Source organism: Podarcis cretensis (assembly GCF_951804945.1).
Source record: "Podarcis cretensis genome assembly, chromosome: 2".
In the NCBI taxonomy this organism is placed as follows: Eukaryota; Metazoa; Chordata; class Lepidosauria; order Squamata; family Lacertidae; genus Podarcis; species Podarcis cretensis.
This window is the reverse complement of record NC_137171.1, coordinates 16,053,561-16,079,955: the sequence shown is the minus strand read 5'-3', so window position 1 is coordinate 16,079,955 and position 26,395 is coordinate 16,053,561. Positions and strand designations below refer to the sequence as shown.

The window sequence follows — 26,395 nt, the reverse complement described above, 5'->3', positions numbered from 1 at the left end:
TATACACACCTGCTTACTGCTGACTTGCTGTTTATTGGAAATTTAATTTGTAACATTCTTTTTTTTAAACCAGACTTTTGGTTGATCTGATTGACATCCTATGCCCTTTTAAAATGTGGCTCCTTTGGGGGGGGGTATTGGGTTGCTTTCATTTTGATTTTTTTATATATTGTGGTTTTTATATTGATCTTTTCTGTGAACCTCCGGGTATAGGGTGGTATATAAATTCAATCATTAATAATAATAATGCAATTGCCACAAATCAAACCAACTGGGTATAGGGCGGTATATAAATTCAAATAATAATAATAATAATAATAATAATAATAATAATAAAGCAATTGCCGCAAATCAAACCAACCGGTAAAGCAAGGAGGTGTGTCGGCGGTGCGGCTGCAATGCAATTCTTTATCGAAAACGAAACAAAAAAAGAAGGATCCGAGTGAAATCGTAACTTTAAATTTCACTTTCAAAAAAGATCTCTCGAAGGCTAGGGATGTATTCCCTCAGCTTTCTTGCAATGGGCTTTAAATCGCGCAGAAATCCCTCGCCACCGCGGCTCGATCGGCCTCGCTGTTATGTTTGCCCCATTACGGAGGGAGGTTTCGTCCCGCCGGAGTTTCGCGCGGACCTCGTTTCCGTCCCGCGCGCCCTTTCCAGGCAAATGCAAGAGCGGGAGGCCGCCGAGCGCAGAATCCTCGCGGCCTCCGTCACGTGACGCTCCCAACGTCACTCCGGCCGAGGAGAGGGAAAGACGGCGAGAGTGGGGCAAAGTTGGCCGCCATTTTTTCTCCCTCGACGGACGATGCGGCGGAGCCTTCGCCCCGCAGCCGGGCCCTCGCTGGCTCTCCTCGCGCTGCTGTACGGACCCCTGCCCGGAGCTCTGCCTTCCAAGGTCCCCGCACACGGTGAGCCCGGCGCGCCCCCTGGTTCCTGTGGGTGCGGCAGCGGGCGCTTGGGCAGGGCAAGTTCCCTCACGCGTTGAGGGCCGAGGGGCGGAAGTGCGCCTGCGCGCGGAGTACCCCTCCGAACTACGACTCCCGGCAGCCTCCAGTGCGACGGACGCAGAGTGCGTAAGGGGCATGTCAAGGAGAGTCGCGCACGTGGAGGGATGCCTCCTGGCGTGGTGGAATCCTTAGCTGTTTCTTCCCGGACGGCTCTTCCTTCTACTCTCGCGATTACTGGGATCTCTTCCCAAGTTAAGCGGCCCTCGGTTTGCCGCTCTGCCTGGGTGCTGTTTTTCCTGGAGGTCGAAGCACGTGGATCTAATGTTAGGCAAAGAAGGCAGCGAAAACTCTACCCTTTTTCCTCCCTTCTGCTCCTGTTAAACGGCGCTTGCTGCTGTACGTGGTGGAGTTTAGGTCCCAAGGGGGAAAAGGCTCCGGGGATCAAACCTGTTTGGAAGCGCCCGCGGAAGTGGATTTAATTCGAGTAATTCCTCCATTTAGTAATTTTCTGAATTTTTGTTGTTGCTTAGTCGTTTAGTCGTGCCCGACTCTTCGTGACCCCATGGACCAGAGCACGCCAGGCACTCCTGTCCTCCACTGCCCCCCGCAGCTTGGTCAAACTCATGCTGGTAGCTTCGAGAACACTATCCAACCATCTCGTCCTTTGTCGTCCCCTTTTCCTTGTGCCCTCCATCTTTCCCAACATCAGGGTCTTTTCCAGGGAGTCTTCTCTTCTCATGAGGTGGCCAAAGTACTGGAGTCTCAGCTTCAGGATCTGTCCTTCCAGTGAACACTCAGGGCTGATTTCCTTCAGAATGGGTAGGATTGATCTTGCAGTCCATGGGACTCTCAAGAGTCTCCTCCAGCACCATAATTCAAAAGCATCAATTCTTCGGCGATCAGCCTTCTTGATGGTCCAGCTCTCACTTCCATACATCACTACTGGGAAAACCATAGCTTTAACTATACGGACCTTTGTCAGCAAGGTGATGTCTCTATTTTCTGAATTACCGTGTAACAATGCCACAGGCGCACGGTCGGTGTCGATCTCTGCCCCTAAAGTTCATATGATTGCAACATTCCTTTTCTAAGCTCTGGAAGAAAGGAGGTTTTGTTAGGTTGTCAGTGCTGCTTTGGGGCGGAAACGGTGTAAGATGTCACTTTCAGCAATTTAAGAATACACGTGAAGTGTACCAGTTCAAGCAGTATTGGCTTGAAATTTAATCAGCTTTGTAAGCATATCTGACCTGTTCAGTAAGGCTGTTGTGCCCTTTTAGAAGCAAGCCACATAGGCCATTAAATCGATTTCCATAATTCATAATAATGGAAATGTTTTAAGAAGAATTGCCTTTCCAAAAGCCTTTTATGTTCAGTTGTTGTTGTTTTAATGTAATGCTGTGTAATCATGTGAAGAAGAAGAAAAACAAGTTCTAGTTTTAATATTGTAAACTAGATCTTGAGCATAGATGAGATTGTGATATTTCCAGGTGGGAATTCTGATTCAAGTTTTTGCAGGGTGCTGCCGCACAGACAAATTGGAAAGAGATCTGCCTCTTCACCTCTGTTTAGACTTTGTTTCTCCTTTGTCATTTTGTTGCAGCAATAAAAAAAAATATTTTTATTTAATTTATTTAATTATTTAATATTTTTATTTAATTTATTTATTTAAAAGCTGTTACACACTGGTGTTGTGGGCCCTTCTCACCTCCTTGCAAGTGAGGGAGGACTCAGGTGCAACAGGAAAATAAAGATCTGCCTTGCTTTGACTGGTTCCTGCCTCCATCCATTCTTCTGTGACCAATAACTGTCTTCAGGAACACTGAATCCCTTGATGGAGAGTTGGACTGTAAAAGCCAACCCCAATTTTTTCTATAACAATATCTTTTTAAAATTGTAATGTTTTGTACTCCTTTGTTTCTGTTCATAAACGTGTGCCTTTTGTAGTAAAAAGAAGAGGGAGAAGCATTTGTGCAAATGGAGCCTTTCCCTTAACTCGAATTGCCTTTTGGGAGAAATTTTCAGGGAACAGTGGCAGCTGAGGTGGGAAAATTTAACAATCCTCTCTTTCCCATGTGCTGCCACCCCCATCCCAGTTAGAGATAAAGGCCCCCATACACAACAACTGGAACCTTTTTATGAAGCTAAATTGCTGTGAGGAGCAGTTGGGAGGGAAACGTTAATAACCCCTCCCCCCCCAAAAAAAAAAACATTGCCAGGAGTCTGGGCAGCAATTCAGCTTAGGAAATAAAACTCCTTTGTAAGGAAGAACAGATATAATTTTAATAAAATTGTATACACACACATTTCATTTGTGTGACTCTGACTTTTTCTCTTAAGCTTGAATGCATCTGGGGAGGGAAGAGGAAGGAGAGAAGGGGATGCATTTAAATTACTGGGTGGATGAATGTGAATGTAATTTGTATGCTACTCTGGTCCCAGTCACATTGACTCCTTATGTTTTGGCTTCTGTTATATGTTTGGCCACCATCCTGGAGGCATGCACTCTGTTAACCTCAATCAAACAAGGTGGTGTGTTCTTTTAGGCCGGCATCTGACAATAAGATTATTTAATTATTCACAGAAGCCTTCATACTTGCATAATCTCCAACAGAAAGCAGTCTGATAACAGAACTGCTGTGTCAGATTGGACGGTTGAAACAATGGCTATGTTGTATTGTTGCTGAATGCCTGCTGTGTTTTACACTGAAATACCAGTACAACTTTTTTTATTTTTAGAATGCGGAAGAAGGCCTCTTGTGGATGACACAGCAGAAGGATCTCGGATTATAGGTGGACATGATGCTCAGCTTGGGGCTTGGCCGTGGCAAGTTAGTCTGCAAGCTCAACCTGCTCCTGGGGAATCTTTTTACCATATATGTGGTGGATCTTTAATTAATAGCAACTCAGTGCTGACAGCAGCACACTGCATTAAAGTAAATATGTATGTATTTTTTTTTGTTCTGAATCTTTTTCTGTCAGTTTTGTGCTTGAGGGACATGTATTGGTCTCTACCCACAAGGGGGGATCTGGAAAAAAATGTTTTAGTACTGTATATTGCCAACCCTTAACAGGGGTGTTTTGGTTCATGTGTCTTCAACTAGCCTAATTGAACCATACCAGAGCAGGAGCCCTATAGCGTTGGCCATGGCTCAGGGGAAAGAAGAGGGAGAAGATTTAAGTTTTTCCTACCATTCTGAAACCTTTCCCCATTATGCCATATAATACTGTGGTTTTCAAGTTCAGGGCTGGTTGCCAGACATAAATCTGAACACTTAATTTAATCCAATCCCTGCAATACTTCTATAGGACAGTCCTTACTGATGACAATTTCCATGTGGTTGATATAGAATACATAGCTTGTAAAAAAAAAAAAAGTTGGGTAGACAGAACCTGCAGGCTGGCATATGTCCATGGAAACCTTCTTTACAAAATAGCCACCAGCCATCCTCCTGCAGCACCTATTTCATGAGCCATAACATCTACATAACAGTTATGTACTTAAGTTTTGGTTGTTTCCTTAATAGCTCATATAGTATTGTATAATAATGCAGTCTTATTAAAGTAATATAATTATGCTAATAATACTCAAAATAGATACAAAAGAAGTGGAGATGTGTACCTCAAACTCTGAGTCCCCAAAAATGATATATCCACACTCCAGGAGAGTCCTCTGCAAGATGGACTGGAATGCCACCTTACTATAGTTATTTTTACACATTTACCTGTTTTTAATTGTATGATTATGTTGTTACCCACTCTGGGACTTTATGGTGAAGGGTAAGAAAACTGGGTTGGGAGGGCAGCACAGGAAAGGAGTGTTTGTTTGTTTGTTTGTTTGTTTGTTTGTTTGTTTGTTTGTAGCTCATGGTGCCTATCTCCAACTCTAATGATCACTTATAGTATACTATTAAATATTAGGGGCTTAAGCAGGCCATCTTGCCCTCTGAATTGACATCTTCACCATTCGACAGCTGAATTAGCCTCAACGATAGATCAGATTTCTGAACTCACGCCATCTGCCCAACATCCATTTATTGAAGGTTCTTTTCTCTCATGAGGTGGGAGTGTAAGTTGCCCAGCAGGCTATTTTTATGTTCTTGTTTTATTTTTTTAATATCCCTGTTTCATTCCCAAACTTAACCACTGAGTTCACTATTAGACAGAACAAGCAAGAAACAAAAAGCTGCAGTGTATCCTCAGTCCCTAAAAGGCCTCCTCCTGTTCAAGGTTCTATCCAGCTTGGAATAAAAACCTTATAGCCCTTTTCAGGTCTGGCTGGTAGAAGGGGGGAGTTTTCAGGAGGGAGGGGCCTCCTCATCTCCCGACCTATCTGCTGCGTTAAAAGGGTCAAGTGTAGGGAAAAACCCGTCTGAGAGAGCCACTATGAATCACAATAAGCACAATACTGATCTAGGTGGACAAATAGACTGATGGTGTATGGCAGCTTAATTTCTTTCTATAGCACTCTGATCCCATAATTATCACGACATACCTACACATTTCCATCATTGGTATTTGCATGCACAGTGAAGGCAGAAATCATTTAGCGTCACTTGAAGCTTGTCCCAAACCCATTTGGTCTTGAGCATGCCAATTCCTTCTTTCCCCCGCCTCAGGTTTTCTTTTTTCTTTTCCTTCTCAGCTAAGATGTTAAGATTCTGTTAGGCCCAAAAATTCAGATTCATGTCAGGCTTTTGCTTCTTTGTCTTTGTGTTTGTAAATATATTTTTTTATTTAACTTTTTTTCATTTAACTTAAATACTGCAGATCTAGGAAGTCCCCGAATATGCAGAAATAATCCGCTTATTTTTGAGTGGCACCAATTCTCTTCCACACAGATGGGCCCTCAAATCACCCATGTTCTAGAGAAAAAATAATGATGTTACTCATAATGATGAACATCTCCTGAATTGCTGTGTCAGTCCATATAGGAATAGTATCATACTGTGAGGGTATAGGCTGAATTTTCGATAGGTGCCATTTTCACAGATCTGCAACTGAGCAGAATCACAGAAAGGCTGTCTAGGTGCAGTCTGTATGCTTCTGTGACATCAGAAGCCAGTGTCAGTCCTTTAAATAACCTTCAAAGCAGGAAGGCATTTTCATTTCTGGGAGAAAGTTGAACAGTTTTTGGGGGAGTGGCGCCTTACTAAAACCAGTTTTCTCCTACTAATTCAAGCAGAGCAGAGCTGCTGTCATTGGCTGTTTTGTGGGTCACCGTGACGCTCCAAAATGCCCTGACAGGAATTACATTCTGTTATGATCTTGTAGTGGCGTTTCAACTGCAGTATTGGGAAATATGGCTTATTTGTCTACTGATTGTAGCAGCTCTGCACCACATGAAGCAGCTGCCCCCACCTAAACAAATTACCCTCCTTTGGCCTACCTCCCCCACCCCACATTGGCCTCCAGATCAGAATCTAGCCCACCTTAATAAGCCACTGTTAACATCATAGGTTGATACTTAATTGCTTTTCGATCACAGCTAGGCTCATTTAGGATTCAGTACCTAGAAGAGAGCTTTCCAAACTGTGTGCCGCGACAAATTAGTGTGCTGGCTGCAGAGTGTAGGTGTGTTGCAGGGGTGCAGGTGGTGCAGTGGTCTAAACCACTGAGCCCCTTGGGCTTGCCGATTGGAAGGGCGGTGGTTTGAATCTGCGGTGGTTTGAATCCGCATGATGGGGTGAGGTCCCATCGCTCTGTCCCAGCTTCTGCCAGCCTAGCAGTTTGAAGGCACACCAGCGCGAGTAGATAGTTATTGGAATTTTTCAACATAAATGTGCCATTTTAACCCTCAGCCATGCATGCTAAGGTAACGTGTAACAGCTGAGAATGGGGATGCTACGAAGGGCACTTTCTCTTTATTTAAAAGCATTTCTAAATTGCTTAATATTCTAAAAACCTAAGTGGCATGCAACACAAAAACAATATCTGTATCACCAACATATTTTGGTGACCAAGAGCAACGGAATTGCAGGGGCCGGAGAACCAGCAATGAAAAGTACATGCAGCTCAGAGCCCATCAGTGGTGCACTTTGCACATCAACCAGTTATATGAATAGGTCACACACACACACCCCAATTAGCTTTTTTTGGATGTATCATCAGTAGGCTTTGCGGGAGAGCAGCCGTGTTAGCCTCTTGCAAGAGAAACAGTAAGCATTGAGGCACCTTAAAGACTTCACAAGTGTTACCGGCATAAGCTTTCGTTGACTCCAGCCCATTTCTACAGATAGTGGAGCCAGTGGCACTGTGGTCTAAACCACTGAGCCTCTTGGGCTTCCCGATTGGAAAGTCGGCAGTTCAAATCCACACGACACAGTGAGCACCCGTTACTCTGTCCCGCCTTCTGCCAACCTAGCAGTTCAAAAGCATGCCAGTGCAAGTAGATAAATATGTACCGCTGCGTCTGGAAGGTAAAAAGCGTTTCTATGTGCTCTGGCACTCGTAATGGTCATCTGTGTGCCAGTAGCAGTTTAGTCATGCTAGCCAAATGACCCAGAAAGCAGTCTGGACAAACACTGGCTCTCTCGGCCTCAAGCAAGATGAGACCACAACCCCATAGTTGCTTTTGACTGGGCTTAAGTAGGGGCTGGAAAGGGTTAGTTTAATCTCCAGTTTGCTAGTAAAACTGGATTACTGTGTCGTGAAATGATGCTTGTCCAAAAAGTGTGCTACCAACTTGAAAAGTCTGAAAAGTGCTGACCTAGAAGTTCCAGTAGGATTTATCAGCAAAAAGATTTTTACCATAGATTCAGGTTTTAAAACAGCCTCGTATCATGAAACTCATACCATTGCAGAATACAAATGACACTTATCTTTTCTCTCTGTATGGCTTCCATGATTCGCTATGGCATGTCCAAAGGGATTGTTTACTTTGAGCAACAGGTGTATATACTGAATCATAAACTGCTTATGCAGCTCTTCCCATTCAAAAGTGCTCTGGAATAGTTTCTACTCAAAAGTTCTAGTGTCAAATGCAAAATTATCTGTGCGGTTCTTTTGCATCGATGGACAATCTTTCAATTACCTCCTAGTTTCTTGTTTTCCCCCCACTTAACTTTATTTTTGATTCTGAATAGAATTTCCAAATAAATTTCCATAAAACTAATATACTACTTAAATGACAGAAAAAGCAAAACTCCTAGGCTAGCTTTTATGAAGAGTGAGCCATGACAAGATTCCAAGTTCATGGTTTGAGTAGAGTTCCTGAAGGGGAATGATTGCATGTGTGTTGACCCGGTTTTGCTGTTGCTCTCAAATTTTAAAGTCTGAAATGGGAACTTCTGCACTAATTATTTACTCTAGAAGGGATTTTATTCTGTCCTAGGAGTCCAGAATCTTGGAGGGCAGTGATTGGCTTGCATCATCTGTATAAACCCCACTTTCGTACTGTAATACAGAAGGTCAGCACTATCACAATCCATTCTGACTTTGAATGGGGCACCTTTGAAAATGATGTTGCCTTGTTTCAACTTGCCAAGTCTGTCAAGTACAATGACTATATTCAGCCCATCTGCTTACCTGACACTCCTCCTCTCCTGTCTCATGAGACCTCGTGTTACATAAGTGGATGGGGAAGCACATATGAACATGGTAAATCATTTATTTTTCCTTTAAACTTTTGTTACTAGTGAGAATTAAGTTATCTCCAGCTGCATACTTAGCTGGAAAGTAAGTCCCATTGAAGCAGTTCAGCTTATTTCATACATGGGGAGAACATGGATCTTCAGATCAGTGGCACTGCCATGAGCACATACATAGCTCCATAGTATGGCAACCTTTTCCTGGCTGACTTAGAACACTTTCGGATTTCCCCAAAAGCTTTTCCTTTACCTACGGGTGCTTCCGGATTGCTGTTATTGCAGGATCAGTGTTCTTCATGTCTGCAAGTATTTTGTAGGTTCCTCTGGATGTCATTATCCCAATGGCAGCTTGTATTTTCCTCATTTAATCCAGATTTGCCATTTCCAGGGAAATAATAATAAATTTTAATTGTTTGTTTGTTTGTACATACATACCTCTCCCATCTGACTGGGTTGCCCTGGGCAGCTTCTAACATAATAAAAACAAAGCAAAACATTAAAAACTTCCTGATACAGGGCTGCTTTCAGATGTCTTTGGAAAGTTTTGTAGTTGTTTATCTCTTTGACATCTGATGGGAGGGCGTTCCACCGGGTGGGTGTCACTACTAAGAAGGCCCTCTGCCTGGTTTCCTGTAACTTCTCAGTGACAGAACCTTTAGAAGGCCCTCGGAGATAGATCTCAGTGTCTGGGCTGAATAATGGAAGTGGAGATGCTCCTTTGGGTGTACAGGGCCGAGGCTGTTTATTGCCAATGGCCCATTTGCAACATTAAGTGAATGTCTGAGATACACTGGTATACATTTATCATTTGGATTATTGGGCAGGAGACTCCTGAGCAGTTCCACCAGGACTTCAGTAACTTTCACTCCATTATTAACCTGGACCTGGACCACTGCATACAATAGGTTAACTGTCTGGACACTACTGTGCAACTGTATAATAGAAATATAAGCATCACCTTATATCGGAAACTCACTAACTGCTGCACATACTTACGTGCTTCTAGCTGCCACTTACACACTGTGGTGTGTCCTCAGGTAGAAGAGAGACTTTGAGGGACAGGACCTGAGGAAGGATTGTTGTCAGTCAGCCATGGAGATGTTTGCATCTTATGGAGCTTTGCGAGCAGAAGATCTGACAATGAATGTTCTCCCCAAAGCTGAAGTATTTGTGAGAAAGTACAAAGTAGCAGGCCTTGGTGGCTAGATGTTCTCTAGCCCCATCAGGGATGCTTCTGATGGCTTGCTGTCCATCTTTGTGGGAGCTGTTGGTGTAAAGAGCTGCAGCATCCATAGTAGCTGGTATGGTGGTTTGGGGGACATTGTCAATGCTGTAGTTTCATCAGTTAGTGGTACCCCATATGTAACTTGTACAGTAATACCACATCTTAACATGTATATTCAAACCATTGGAGCCACTCCAGCAAACCAAGCCATCATGCTGAGTGGGACTTACCTTGCAAGGTGAAGAGCTTAAAACCTTTTTGTACCATGTAACCCAAATGGACCTGCAGCAAAAATAGCTTTTAAGTGCTCTGCCTTGCTGGGGCAGGGGTAGTGGGTGGTAAATTCTGCTCAGTGCACTGGCTCTGAAAGGATAGTGGTGTTCATTTTGCCCTGCAATATCTCATGGGAGCATCTCACAGCCAGCATGCTGAACGGGCCTTACCCAACAAGCAAGGCAGAGAGCTTTAAAGCTATTTTTATGCTGGGTAACCCCAAGCAGACCCAGCACAAAACGACTAAGCTCTCTGCCTTGCTTGGGACTTAACCTGCACAATTTCAACCAGCCCACCTTCAGCTGCGTATGCTTGAAATTGCACAAGTCAAATGTGTGTAGGGTTAAGGATTACTCTGCTGGTGGCATTGAGTCTATATATCCAGGCACCCCCAACTGTGCAGGTACTAATGCCTGAAACAATGAGTTCCCTATGGTTTCCTGGTTTGTGTATTTTGGGTAGTAGATTGAAGATGCCTGGTCAAAGCTCCTGAGATGAGTATGTACAGGTTTGGTCTTGCACATCTGTAGGAAATTCCTCCATCAGGCTGTGTTGTTTCTTCTAAACAGAAAAAAAAAAAAATCCTTCCAGTAGCATCTTAGAGACTAAGTTTGTTATTGGTATGAGTTTTCATGCATCTGAAGAAGTGTGCATGCACACGAAAGCTCATACCAATAACAAACTTAGTTGGTCTCTAAGGTGCTACTGGAAGTATTTTTTTTATTTTGTTTCGACTACGGCAGACCAACATGGCTACCTACCTGTAACTTGTTTGTTCTAGTGGAATCTGAGGATAAAGGCACAATACGTGACTCAATATGAGGAGTAGATGCTGGTCTATTCTACAAAAAAATATGCCAGTTATTCAGATACTCAATTACTCTGGCTTTTGCTCTGACCAAACCTGTGCAAACATCATAATTCTCATATTGTGCACCAAACTAACCTGGCTAATTTGTAAACCTGGCTAATTTGTAAACTGTTTGAACTACCATGCATAATATAGTGATAGCCATAATAAAATCTTTATAATATGTATAGCAGTTCAAACAGTTTACAACTGGCCAAAGCAAATAATGTGACACTGAATCTACTGAATTTACATCTGTTTGCCAAGCCATAATGACATCTTATTGCACAGTAGACACTACTACTAACACTCTCAGTGGTGGGATCTAAATTCAATGTACTATCTTTTCACATAGCCACACTCATTAAACAATTGCACTATTGGAAAAATGAAAAGAAAATTGAGTTCTGCATTAGTTTCTTAAAAGTACACACCGTAACTCTTGAACCTTAGTTTAAGCAACTAATGTAGATTATGCATGGAGAATGGGGGTCTGGTGCAGTAGGCTTAAGAAAGATGTACTGACCCAAGAGCTACTAATATCCCTGTTGTCCTGTACATTCCAGATTATTAAACAACAAATTAGCATACTTCCACCTTTGTCTTGTGTTTTCATTATAGGCAAAGCTGTACGTATATTACAAGAAGCTCGAGTCAACATTATTCCACAGCAAATCTGTAACAAATTTGATTGGTACGCTGGGGCAGTATCATTGAATATGCTTTGTGCTGGTACTGAAAACGGGAGTGTCGATAGCTGCCAGGTAAAATTCCATTTGAAAAACATATTGGCGAAACCTCCAGCCATGTGGTTGCTAAGTCAAACTTTACTACCTGGTAGTAACACAATTATATGTCAGTGTAACACCATAGTCAGTTCCAGAAACATACAAATTTGTTCATTTATTATTTACAATAGTGCATAAGTATCCCTTATACACTGAACAAAAATAATAAAAAGTTCCCCCTTGCAAGTATACACTTGAAAAGACAAAAGGAGAATTGGAGAAAAAGTGGAACTAGGGTTGCCATATTTCAAAAAGTAAAAGCCAGGACACCATGAAAGTTGTTGAGGCTTTTTTAGGAAGACTCCCCCCCCCCAATGAGCTTTTAAAAAGGAAAACCCAGAAATTGTTGCACTTTTTTAAAGACAAACCCCAAAGTTGTTTTGTTGAGCTTTTTGTGTGTGACAAAAACACCAAAAGAATTGCAATTTTTCGTATGGCAGCCCTAGTGGAACTAGATTTCTAATACAGATTTCAAGGAATGTGCAAATCTGGGCATACTTCCAGCTGAAGTAAAAAAGCCTTCACCATGATTTTTAATAACTTGTTTACCTCAGTAAAGACTGCTAAGGGGTGGGATAGGGGATAAAAGCGGAGGAACTTTATAGAATAGTCAGAGTGTGTTCATTTTCTTCCATTCAGAACACTTGGACCACATTATTTGCATTCAAAATAGAGAGCGAGGAATGTTCTTCTCAACACCTGTGTACATAATGCCTTGTTACGAGAGCAAAAACTGGATGGAGCGCCATGCGCACTTCAATGCGTAGAGTAAATTTCTCATCAGGCTTACTGAGCTTGTAGCTGGAATTCCCAGAATAGGCATTACCAATTTTTTGTAAGTGACATAGTTATGGTTAGTGCTGTTCCACAAAGTCCAGCTTTCCCACATCCATCTTTTCTAGCAATCTATTTTTCTTTTGATAACTTTTGTTTATAGTTACTTATTAGTAGCATTTAATCTGTCGCTCAACAATGCCAAAGCTCTCTGGGAGGCTTACATGGAAGGCATAGCTCAGACTTACTGAATTCTATCCAGTGCTGTGTGAGTAGAGTTCCACTCACAAACAGGACTTCCACTTCCTCTCCTCCCCTGCAATGCCCAAAATCGGTTTGGTTTTTCAACCCTACAGAACTGTTTCTGAGAGTGCACACGGAAGGGAGAGGAAGTTCCACTGTGTGCATGGAAGCCTATTGCACCCGTAAAGCTCCAGCATTAGATACAGCCCCTACTATCATAATTTCTATGCACGCTACATCTCCAGAATACCTTCAGCAGCACTCAAGTTATCTTCTTTATTTTTTATCCTCCAGGGAGACAGTGGTGGTCCTCTGATGTGTTATTTCCTAGATGACAAGTATTATCTGGTAGGAATCACCAGCAGTGGTGTTGGTTGTGGCCGACCACAATTACCGGGAATCTATATCCGTGCAGCAAATTACAGAAGTTGGATTGATTCACATGTATCTGACAACAAAACCACCACTGTGAGCATTCAGTTTGTCCTGATCTTTTCAACTGCTGGATGGGTAACTTTCCACCTCATTTTCTAAAAGAGGCAAACTTCTACTCCACTGAACTAGAATAATCTCGAATTGTTTTCTGAATTGACTTCTTCCTCTTGGCAAATGTGTTTTAGCCAAATTCATTGATCTGGATTCAGGCATTAAGATCCCGTTGAAATCAAAGTGTAGTTTGTCCCATGGATTTAATTGGGAATTAAAAGTGACACACAGAGCAACCCAAACTGGACTTAGAAACAGCAGTGGAGTGACAAATATGTTGCCACATCAAAAGTCCTGCTGACTCATGCTGACCAAGGCAGATGTTGGGGAGGGGAGGGATATTTTTTGCTGTGCCAGCTCCAGTCTGCTATAGCCGAGAGGCCTTGAATATCAAACCTCTCAGTGAGTCTGTGGGACTTTGGGTCCAACAGGCCCAAAGCTGCCAATACCCTGACTCTACCCTGCAATGCCTGTTTTGTGGCTGCTAGCTACCACTGGCAGTAACTTTTTGAATGATGCTGGGGCATCTGCAAAGCAACCCCCACCCCATGGCAGAGAGGTGATTACATTTCATCCAATCCCCATCAACGTGTCTTTATGTAAGGGATTGTGTTATTAGTTTGCATCCAGTCCTTTATTTTTAAACAACCTATATGCTTTGTATTTTTATTATTATTTACTTAATTTATATACTGCCCTATACCCAGACACCTCAGTGTGGCTCACAGAACAAAATAAGATTCAAATATATTATTTCACCCTTAATTTAAAAATATTAACCCGAAAGGCGCTTTTCAGTTAACGTGTGATTTACATTGCAACCATCACACTCTTCAAAATGGGCTAACAGGCATGCTCTGAAAACAGTCACTGAGCATACGATACAAACATATTTTTATTAATGTTTAAGCAGAGGACTCATAATTTGTGGAATTCAAATCTTACCCATTTTTTTATTATTCTAGAAAAAATGTACATGACAGTTGCCTAACAAACAATGCCATACAATTATACCGTGTTTGATAATAAATTTTGCAGTTGAATGTCAACCTATTTGAAACTCAAGTGTAGTATTTATGGGAATCCTTCACTTTCCGCTGCTGGTGCCCAACTTAAAGACGGGGCATGGGGGTGTGTGCAGTGAAAATTATTCACCTGGCCTTGGGGGGTGCGGTGAATATTGTTCACTCTGGGCGGCTTTCAGCAGAATATAAAAACATCATAAAACATCCCTAGCAAGAGATAAGAAAACAGCCATGTGTGTTGAACCCTGAGTCAGTCCCTTTTACAGGAACATAGCATTTTGAATACAGGCTTGCTCTTTTGATACAAAGGACAAAAAGTGCTGTGGCATAGTAGAATTATTCTGTTTTGTTACCAACTCTATACAGCAGCCTAAAGTACAGTGTGTCCTTCTGAACATGACAAGAGCATATGTCACCATAAACAAGAGTGTATTCCCATGCTGGGTCCAGTAATGAATGTTAGATAAAACAAAGAAACATCTATATGCTAAAATACTCTTTCTGGAATGGAAAGGCGGCAAAAAAGAAAGCTTAATCTGTTGCGTTTCTGCCTCTCAGCTTGTTAATGGCACAGTAAACCTGCCAGAGGGGACGCAGGTGGCGCTGTGGGTTAAAGCCTCAGCGCCTAGGGCTTGCCGATCGAAAGGTCGGCGGTTCGAATCCCTGCGGCGGGGTGCGCTCCCGCTGCTCGGTCCCAGCGCCTGCCAACCTAGCAGTTCGAAAGCACCTCTGGGTGCAAGTAGATAAATAGGGACCGCTTACCAGCGGGAAGGTAAACGGCGTTTCCGTGTGCGGCTCTGGCTCGCCAGAGCAGCGATGTCATGCTGGCCACGTGACCCGGAAGTGTCTCCGGACAGCGCTGGCCCCTGGCCTCTTAAGTGAGATGGGCGCACAACCCCAGAGTCTGTCAAGACTGGCCCGTACGGGCAGGGGTACCTTTACCTTTAAACCTGCCAGAAAATGAAAGAGAGGAAACCGAAGTTCAAACTCCTGCTAAGTTACGAGCAGTGAAATGAATGGAAATCGCCTTCCCTCCCTCCAGCAAGGCGCTTCCACCGGCTCCCGATACCTCCGCCGACGGGAGGGGAGACCCATTTTGCAGAGGGGCAAGTCGGGACACCCGCCGCCTGGGAGCGAAGGCTGAGGCGCCAACGCGCAGGCGTCGCCGTCGGAAAAACGTAGCGCGCGGTCGTCACGTGACGCTCAGCAGGGAAGGGCGGGAAAAAAGCGGGAGAAGACTCGCTGCCCGCCATTTTGTGTCCTTGACAGACGATGCGGCGTCTTCGTGCGCCGGCTGCTGGCTGGCTGGCGCTGCTCCTGCTGCTGGGCGAGGCCGCCGGCGAGAACCCCGGGATCTCTACAGAGAGTGAGCCCGGCTTCGCTTGACGTTGGGCGGCGGAACCCGCGGGCACATTCTCACGTGTCAGGTTCTCACGTGTCAGGCACGCCCTTCGAGGATGGGGCTGGAGGGAAGCTGCTAGTGGCCTCCGGTGTTAGGGGCTTCCCCTCCCGTGAGAACCGCCCATAAGGAAGGAGGCTGGGGGTGAGGGCTGCACAATGAGACCCTTGGCCGCCATCCGAAAAATAAGGGGATTCTGTTTCTATCGTATTGGAGCAAGCAAAATTATCTGCAGTGTTTTAGGGGTGGGGTGGGGAAATAATTATTTAGAGCCAATCCTTGAATTAATTGACTGGAAGGTAAAGTTAAAGGGCCCCTAGACCAGTGTTTCCCAACCTTAAGTCTCCAGCTGCTGTTGGACTACAATTCCCATCATCCCTGACCATTGGTCTTGCTAGCAAGGGATGATGGGAGTTGTAGTCCAAAAACAGCTGGAGACCCAAGGTTGGGAAACACTGCCCTAGACGGTTAAGTCCAGTCAAAGGCAACTATGGAGTCCATTGACTATGGGACTATTGACTGGAGGGACACAGGTGGTGCTGTGGTCTAAGCCTCTTGGGCTTGCTGATCAGAAGGTCAGCAGTTCAAATCTGTGTGAGGAGGTGAGCTCCCGTTGCTCTGTCCCAGCTCCTGCCAACCTAGGAGTTCGGAAGCACGCCAGTGCAAGTAGATAAATAGGTACCGCTGCAACGGAAGGTAAACAGCGTTTCCGTGCACTTTGGTTTCTGTCACAGTGTCCCATTGCACCAAAAGCAGTTTAGTCATGCTGATCACATGAACTGGAAAGCTGGCTGTGGACAAACACTGGCTCCCTCGGCCTGAAAGCCAGATGAGCACTGCACCCCATAGTCGCTTTTGGTTGGACTTACCCGTCCAGGGGTCCTTTACCTTTACCTTTTTTTACCTAATTGACTGGAAACAAGGCTAGATCCTTTTATGAAGAGCACCTTCGAGAGAAAGAATGAGCTGCCCACATACAAAACAGGAACAGTCTTAGATTTCTTGATGCCCCTTGTCCGTCCACCCTCAGAAAGGGGGAGAGGAAAATCATGAACTCTGGATCTTTCCTTGGAACTAGGATCTTACTCAATTTAGAACATGTGATTTTTACCCATCTTCTTGCAGGTTTAGGTGCCCTGTTGGGGTAAAAAAAGAGAGCATCTTACAATAGTCATATAAGGTAGTCTTCTGTTAACATAGGTTAAAATCAGTGATATTGCAGAGGCTGGGTTTGGTTTGCAACCCAACAATACAATATAACCAGGGTTATCCCCCCCCCCCCCCGCACTGTGAATGTTTCAGGTTTGCATAATGTTTCCATCAGGTGTTCTGGGTATCCCCAACAATTCAAAGAATGTACTAGTGCACAAACACAAGTCCTTGCATAAATGGAAAGGTGCAACCCAATTGCTGGATTGCATCTCACCAATATAAATTTTGATATTTAGAATGTGGAACCAGGCCACTTGTAGATGAGACCACAGAGGAAGAACGGATTGTAGGTGGACATGACGCTGAACTTGGAAGATGGCCTTGGCAAGTTAGTCTTCAAGTTCACCATACTCATGGAAGATACCTTCATGTATGTGCTGGATCTTTAATTGATTATGACTCCGTGCTAACAGCAGCACACTGCATTCAAAAGAGGTATATATTCAGATCTTTATATATTCAATCTTTTTTCTGTGTCTGGTGTGAGAAAAGTATATGGATCAAATATAAGTATATGTACTAACTGAATGTTTTTTGTATGTGTATCCATACATGTGGCTCTTTATCTTATTTCAGCTTTTTTCAAGGCCAGGTGATTTGTAGTGTTATAGCTATATTATGGATATCTGTCGGAGAAAACCCTCTCAAACACACGGAAGAGGCAAAAACGAAGCAAAAGAGAAACCACAAAGACAGTGGTATATAGAATAAGGACCCCCCCCCTTTACCCATAGAAAAAAGGAATCTGCCAACCTGACCAGAGGCAGGGCAGAACTGGAGGGTAGAATGGCTCCTAATCCTGGAAGAGGCAAAAGACTTCAAATGCTTTGCCTATCTGTTCCAGAGGGAGGATCCATCCTATTCACTGAATGTCCGCCAGTCCACTCCAGCAAATTTCTGAATGTAATTCCCTCCTGGGATAATGAGCATCATAAAATCAACTCTCTGCAAAAAAGGCACAGATAGGAAAGGAAATAACATTGCTCTATTTACAGACACAATTGTCATTGTGGCATTCCAAGCAATGCCATAGCTACGGAGGGGCTAGCCCCCAGAGGGGTGCCATTGTGTGCCAAACTCTGTCTTTTACCTGGGTGAAATAAAGCCTAGTTTTGCCCAATTCCAAGTTAGTTGAACTGAATTGAAACTCTTGTTGAGCATGTTTTGAGCTTGCTCTGACTAGTGTTACCTATCTGTATATCTGTTTGGAATGTAAACGATTTGCTGGATATGTTGCTTTTATTATATCTCTTTCATTCTTTTGGTGTTTGATGAGTCTAGCTTCATGTTTATTTTTGAACAGATGGAGAAGCAAGACACAAAGTTCATTGCTCTGAAGTTGCAATCCTAGATTAATGATTGACTCTGCAAGGGCTTTCATTTTGTCCTAGGACAACACCAGAGCTTTGGAGGGCTGTGTTTGGCTTGCGTCGACTTTATGGAGACAAGATTCATTCTGTAAACAGCCAGGTGGTGAAAATCATGCCCCACTGTCGTTATGATGCAAGAAGTCACGTAAACGATATTGCCTTGTTTAAATTAAGCCAGGTTATCACATACAATGACTATATTCAGCCCATCTGTTTACCTAGTACCCCTCTTCTCCTGAGTGACAGGAACCCATGTTATATAAGTGGATGGGGATTGACAAAAGAGAATGGTAAATATTTCCTTTTCCTTTTATTTTTTATTTATTGACTTCATATACCGCCCTATACCTGAAGATCTCAGGGCGGTTCACAGAACAAAATCAGAATATAAAGCCCATATATATATAGAGTGAGAATTAGTTTGGTGATCTTAGAATACCTCCTTGCTGTGAATACATTGGGACTATTTCACATTACAGGTTTCCCAACAAGTATACACTCAGTAGGTGTTCATGGCCAGAACAAATAAACTGACAATGAGCAGAATGAACTTAGGACCACAACATATGCACATTTCACATACAGTGGTACCTTGGTTCTCAAACTTAATCCATTCCGGGAGTCCGTTCCAAAACCAAGGCACGCTTTCCCATAGAAAGTAGTGCAAAATGAATTAATCCATTCCAGACTTCTAAAAACAACCCCTAAAACAGCAATTTAATATGAATTTTACTATTTAACGAGACCATTGATCCATAAAATGAAAGCAATAATCAATGTACTGTACTATAAAATAAATAAGACAGTATTGTAGATGATAAAAAGGAAAATTTATTTTTTTTCTTCCCTGCACTGATGATAGTCAGGATGGGGGGCTTTTATCAATTTCTGCAGTCATACAAACAATCAATCAGTAGCTGAATTGGGTTCCACACAGTCACAAAAACAAATTAACCGAAAAAGCCTCGAAAACAAAAACACAAAATAAATAGCAAAAACAAAAGCACCAAACTTAATCCGTTCTGGAAGTTTCACTTCCGAAATGTTCGAAAACCAAGGCGCAGCTTCTGATTGGTACAGGTGCCCTGGAAACAATAGCCGACAGCCGCATCGGACGTTCAGCTTCCAAAAATAGTTTGAAAACCGGAACACACACTTACCGGTTTTTGGAGTTTGAGAACCAAAGCGTTTGAGAACCAAGATGTTTGAGAACCAAGGTACCACTGTACTTGATCTCAGCTTTACACATTGTGACCGGGGGGGGGGGGACTAGACAGGGGGGTGGGGCAGCCTTGCTTATCAGTGTCCTGGAGACTTGTGAGAACCTCCAGAACCCTTGTGTGACTCAGAGCCCAGTAAGAAAGGCGGAGGACTTAAAAGCTCTTTCCGCAAAGGGTTTTCCCACCACAGAAATAGTTTAAAAACCCTCTGCCTTGCATTCTGGGCTCTGGGAAGGTTGTGTGACATCCCACATAACCCCCACATAAGTTGTGGTCCTATTGTAATTAATTTGATTACAACTTAGTACACTGCTGCCATGACTTCTAACCCTGCCCATGGTGATGCCTAAACTCATTGCACCATCGTTAAGCCCAGCCATTCAGATTGCTCATTTAAAGGTTGCACCACTAGAGAATTTAAAGGAGAATGCAGCACACTCAAAAGATAAATGGGGTTGCATCTATAGCTGAGAGTATACATTGAAAGTAGATGAATAAATGATTAATTTAATTTGGAATATGCAGAAAATATAAAATAAAAATTTAAGGGGGGAAGGAATTCGAGTTTTGAAATGTTAAAATGATTGTAAAATTATTGAAATGTATAAGATTGAAAATCATAAATAATTTTTTTTAAAAAAAGGGGATTGTATCTACAGCTCTGCATTTACCTAGTGTACCAAAAAATTCATCAGTGTACCAAAATTCATCACATCTCCAAGATGGAGGAATAACTTTTGAGCTCCGTTTTAGCAATTGACATAGGTTCTCTGCACTTTAATGGGGATGTGGCTGTGGTGCATGAGGCTTAAGAAAGTTACTTTGGACCAAAATATGTCAACAGCCAGCATTTTTGCATATTGTTCAATATGTTACAGAATGTTAAACAGAGGCATACTACCAGCTGTATTTTATGTATTCATTATAGGTACACCAAGTTATATATTACAAGAAGCTGAAATAAAAGTTTTTCCACACGAAGTCTGTAATAGTTACGATTGGTATAATGGACGACTATCAAGGAATCAGCTTTGTGCTGGCTCTGAAAGTGGACATGTTGACGCTTGCCTGGTAAAATGAAGATAATTCTGTTTCAAAACAAATTGAAGAAACCTGTTGTCTTCTTGTTGGTAGCTCAAATATCATTACTGGATGAGGGTAACACCGGTCACAGTACTACCAAAGCAGTTGGAAAATTCATAGAAATAAGTTGCGGTTTCTTCATTTGATGAAATGGTCTCATTGACAAATCACAGTAAAATTCAAGCAATACCATAATTTCATGTGCCCAATATTGATTTGAGATTGCATGTGGCATAATTCCAGTTAAGATATAGATCCTGTTATCACTATTTTCTTTTTGAGTCCCTTTTTGGCTCACTGAAATATATTAGTAGCTGACGAATGAGAGTGGGAACTTTTGAGTTTATTTTAGAAAGAAAAGTGGGGTATACATTTCAAAACATAAAATAAATGAAAGAAGAGCTGTGCATAAAAATTCAGGGTATTCACTTATTTCCACTATGCTTCCCTCCAAAACAAAATTTGGCAACAGAGGGTTAGGCAAGAATTGTAATAAAAACATGGCTCTTGTTATGGTAGCTAACATTAAATGGAATATCATGTACAGTACTATTATTGTATGACTAGCTTGATGTCTAGAATTCCTCTCCCCACCTGCCCCAAATGATCACATTTTTAAAGTGGCCTGACTGTTGGTACTCGACAGTGGGTGGCGCTGTGGTCTAAACCACAGAGCCTAGGGCTTGCCGATCAGAAGGTCAGCAGTTCGAATCCCCATGATGGGGTGAGCTCCCGTTGCTCGGTCCCTGCTCCTGCCAACTTAGCAGTTCGAAAGCACATCAAAGTGCAAGTAGATAAATAGGTACCACTCCGGCGGGAAGGTAAATGGCGTTTCCGTGCACTTCTCTGGTTCGCCAGAAGCGGCTTAGTCATGCTGGCCACATGACCTGGAAACTATGCTGGCTCCCTGGGCCAGTAAAGCGAGATGAGCGCCGCAACCCTAGAGTCGTCCACGACTGAACCCAACGGTCAGGGGTCCCATTACCTTACCTGTTGGTAGTGCTGTTGAGCCACAAAGGAAGATTACCCAATTCATTACCGGTATTTCCAGACTCATCCTTATTTCCTAGCAATGAGTATTTTCTCTTGATGATTTCTGAGAGGTAAAACTCAAAACGATTATATCTCAGTCCCTCTCCATGTGAAACCTTCCAAATACTGTCAACAACACTTACATTGTCTTCTTTATTTTTCATTTTCCAGGGAGACAGTGGTGGTCCTCTGATGTGTTATTTGCCAGATGATGACAAATTTTATCTGGTAGGAATCACCAGCTTTGGTATTGGCTGTGGTCGACCAAAATTACCAGGAATCTATATACATGCAGCTAATTACAAAAGTTGGATAGATTCACGCCTACTTGACAAAACCTCCATTGTGAGCATTCCATGTGTTCTGATTTTTTCAACTGTGGTGTGGGTAACCATTCATCTTGTTCTGTGAACAGGCAATCTTCTTCCATTGCACTTTTAAACTCAATTATTTCCTCCTGCAAATCTTTACCAAAATGCAATATTTAACAGTTACGATGCTTTATAATCTACTTTGAATTGACAAATTCAAAAACAAGTTTTATCCACAAAGATGTAAACCCAGAAGCACTGTTCATTTATTAATTTCCTTTATGAATCGCTTCTCATAAAGCTTCCCAAAGTGATTTCACAATAAAAAATATGTATATACAGACTGGTTTATCCATGCCTCCCCTTGTTATGCTGCTTCCATCGCCCTCCTGGAAAACCCCCCTGCTCTTTAGTGTTCAATTGGAGCGAACAGGAATCTGGGTTTTCCCCAGATTGCCATTTGTTCTGATATATCACTAAAGAGCGGGTTTTCCCTTGGAAAGGGGAAAACTCCAGTCAAGCGGGAAACTGCCAAGACTTGTGCTTTCTAGGCACAGCACATGCGGAATGTACATATATGTACATTTTTCATTTTTTGATGGGTGGGGTATAAATAATAAAATCATTATTATTATGTACAATTTTAAAAGCTACGGTAGTAAGATCAGTGGTAGCTAATAAATAAGTTTCCTGTGTTTAGGACCAAGCTTTATCTGTACAAGGTAGACTGGTTTGTTGAGTGATACATTATTGTTTCAGCGTTTTGTCACACACCGTTGTAATTTATTGTTTAATACTGATGTGAACTGTTCACAAGTGCTTTAGCTGCGGAAAAGTGGCATATAAATCTTGAAACAAATAGCTGTCATTCTACCATAAGTCCTTCCTAGTGTGCTCTAGTAGTTAAGGGACATGGGTTCAAATCCCCACTTGGTTATGAACCACATGGGGTAACCTTGGGCCAGTCACAAACTCTCATCCTAAAATGTTTCATAGGGTTATTGTGATAATATTGGGGGGGGGGGAGGACAATGTACACCGCCCACCATGGGAAATGTTACACAAAGAGTGCTGTAGAATTACAATACTGTACTGTGCTTCAGTTGGCCAGATGCAAAGCCAACCTTGCATGAGTTTTACACACACCCCAAACACTGAGTTGATTCAGAACGAAATCATTTAAAATACGCTTTCCCCCGCCCTCACTGCATAATGGTCGCCTATAAGAGGCAGTCGTAGGAGGGCACTTGTGTTGCTCTTACACAAGCATTGTCCAGTCCTGACACTAAGGTCTAACTCTGAGGGCCTTTGACGGTTCCCTCACTGCAAGAAGGGAGGTTACAGGGAACCAGGCAAGAAGAGGGCCTTCTCAGTAGTGGCACCCACCCTGTGGAACACCCTCCCATCAGATGTCAAGGAAATAAACAACTACTGGTACCTGACCTTTAGAAGACACCTGAAGGCAAATTTTTAATGCCTAATATTTTACCATTTTTATATCAGGGACACAGATGGTGCTGTGCTCTAAACCACTGAGCCTCTTGGGCTTGCCAATCAGAAGGTTGGTGGTTTGAATCCCTGCGATGGGGTGAGCTCCCGTTGCTCTGCCAACCTAGCAGTTTGAAAACACACCAGTGCAAGTAGATAAATAGGTACCGCTGGAGACTTTCGGGGTGTAGTGGTTAAGAGCGGTAGTCTTGTAATCTGGGGAACTGGGTTTGAGTCTCCGCTCCTCCACATGCAGCTGCTGGGTGACCTTGGGCTAGTCACACTTCTTTGAAGTCTCTCAGCCCCACTTACCTCACAGAGTGTTTGTTGTGGGGGAGGAAGGGAAAGGAGAATGTTAGCCGCTTTGAGACTCCTGAAGGGGAGTGAAAGGCGGGGTATCAAATCCAAACTCTTCTTCTTCTTCCCTCCGAGCTCCGGAGGGAGCCTGCTGGGCAGGGGTTGGGTCCCGCCGCGCCGGCGACGCGGGGACCCTCAAAAACCATAGGCGGTGATGCCCATGGACTTGGTGACTCGGCGGGCACCGTTTGCGCCCCCCCCGACCCGCAAAGGAGCCTTTTTAAAGGCTGCGGAGAGGGTGATGGGGGGTGTGGTGCTATGAGTCCACTGCTTCCCCTGCCTAGCGAAGCCGCATGCCATTCGACGGAGACCACCGACTTCTAAATTTGAAAATTTGGACTAAAAAGAACAACCCGTGAGTAAATTTATCGGACTTAAAAGGGAAAATTTGTCTTACGAATTCGGAGCGAGCGGGGGAGGTGCAAAAAGGAAGTCCGCCCCCCCCCTGTTGTAGATGTTCTAACGCAAGGATTTGACAACTAAGATCGAGAGAAGAATCTGTTTATTTGAAAAAAGTTATCAATTTCAAGAAGGGAAACTACAAGTAATTGTGCTGGAGGAGAAGAGTGGTTTGTGAGAACTAAAGAGTAAGCCCCCGGGAACCGGGAGCGATCCGTTATGAGAGACTGGTGAAGAGATATAGAAATTTTGACAGCTGTCAAAGTAGCTGTCAAAGTGGGAGAATAAAAGAGAACTTTGTTACGATGACTTTGCCGGTTAGATTCATTACAATTTGGATATAAATTTACTGAAAATAAGGGCAACAAGTTAATTTGACTTTTGGGTGTGATCTTGGAAGGAAACTAAGTTACCATAATCCCTCTAGAGGGAGTTCTGGGACATTGCAAGAATGGCAACAAGTGGAAAAATACTCATGGAATTGAACAGGACTTTTTATTTCCTGGGAAAGCTGCAAAAACGAAGTATTATTTTGTCTACAGAGGTCTCTATACTAAAGGAGACAATGGATTTATCTATTGAAGAAAGGAAGGGACTTGACGTAAGTTTGTGTTCCTGAACAAATAAAACCTCTGTAGAGGAACTAGAATTTTTTGAATTAGAAGGTTTTCGCAGCGGAACAGGAAAAGAAACCTGAGGAATAAAAATTGGACCAAGCTCGGAGTTGGAACATTTGGGACATCCAGACTTTAAAAGGATCAAGAAACAGAATTTGAGTTATACTCTTAAATATAGAGGTCTGGATGGAAGAAGAATGATCTTTTCTGAGAGTTTCTCTAAGATTGGGTTTTCTGAAATTAAAGATTACCAAAAGACGGCAAAGTGGAATCGAGAGAGATTTAGACATGGACGTGGGATCTCCAGGCCGGCAGTAGACAGATGGATGGATTTTGGGGATCGAAACCGGGAAAGGGGGGAGGGAGATTTGGAACCCAAAGGCTGTAAAATTATATCTTTTTGTTTTTTCTTGTTTTACTTTGTGTGATAAAAAAAGGGGAATTCATGGAAGGGAGCTGGGGTCGATCTTAGGGATGTACAAAAAATATAAAGAGAAATGGTTATACAAGTTAAACTAAATTTGAATAATGGGCTAATTATAATTATAATAAGGTTTTAAAACTTGGGGTAAGAATTTGTGGAATTAATCTAATGGAAATGGAATACAAGAGGGGGAGGGGGGAAGTCCTGGAAAGATGTTAATGAAAGTAAGGTTTTAAATGCCAATTTTTTCTTTTTCTTTTTTTTTCTTTTTTATTCTGGATTTTTTGAAAATTTTAATAAATATCATTAAAAAAAAAAAAAAAAGATAAATAGGTACCGCTGCAGTGGGAAGATAAACAGCGTTTCTGTGTGCTCTGGTTTCCATCACTGTGTCCCGTTGTGGCAGAAGCGGTTTAGTCATGCTGGCCACATGACCCAGAAAGCTGTCTGTAAACAAACCCGGCTCCCTCGGCCTGAAAGCCAGATGAGCACTGCACCCCATAGTCGCCTTTGACTGGACTTATCTGTCCAGGGGTCCTTTACCTTACCTTTACAATTTTTTAAGCTGCCCAGAGTGGCTGGGGAAACCCTGCCAGATGGGTGGAGTATAAATAATAAAATCATCATCATTATTATTAGGCATATCAATCCTTATTTATCAAAATCCCTTTAACTGCTAAAAGAACCCATGCCCCCCGCCCGTTGCCTCTCTTAGCCCCGATTACTTTAGTAAAATACGATTTATTGTAACGGGCAAAGCCGATATCAGCTGCCGTCGCTGTGACATTTCACCAGGCGGTTTTTTGCTTTCCTTAAAGGTAAAGGTAAAGGTACCCCTGCCCGTACGGGCCAGTTTTGACAGACTCTGGGGTTGTGCGCCCATCTCACTTAAGAGGCCAGGGGCCAGCGCTGTCCGGAGACACTTCCGGGTCACGTGGCCAGCGTGACATCGCTGCTCTGGCCAGAGCCAGAGCCAGAGCCGCACACGGAAACGCCGTTTACCTTCCCGCTGGTAAGCGGTCCCTATTTATCTACTTGCACCCGGAGGTGCTTTCGAACTGCTAGGTTGGCAGGCGCTGGGACCGAGCAGCGGGAGCGCACCCCGCCGCAGGGATTCGAACCGCCGACCTTTCGATCGGCAAGCCCTAGGCGCTGAGGCTTTAACCCACAGCGCCACCTTACGTCGGGTTAAATAATAGGAAGCTTCGCTTTCGTAGGGCTTGGGGAGAGGTCCCCATCCTCCCTCGTTGCCGGCTCTCGGGATTCCCTTATCGATCCCCGACAGG

At 43.2% G+C, this 26,395-nt stretch overlaps 1 protein-coding gene across 1 annotated transcript; it reads left to right on the top strand.

The window, feature by feature from the left end:
- The first annotated feature begins 369 nt into the window (after positions 1–369).
- Positions 370–22,687, top strand: LOC307210182 (transmembrane protease serine 9-like). The gene is made up of 10 exons (XM_079965758.1): positions 370–908; positions 3,684–3,888; positions 8,278–8,543; positions 11,503–11,645; positions 12,981–13,216; positions 15,380–15,624; positions 17,045–17,243; positions 18,200–18,468; positions 20,327–20,469; positions 21,685–22,687. Exons 1-10 carry the CDS (start codon positions 806–808, stop codon positions 21,922–21,924), a joined length of 2,049 nt encoding a protein of 682 aa, XP_079821884.1. The 5' UTR covers positions 370–805; the 3' UTR covers positions 21,925–22,687.
- Positions 22,688–26,395: the final 3,708 nt, after the last annotated feature.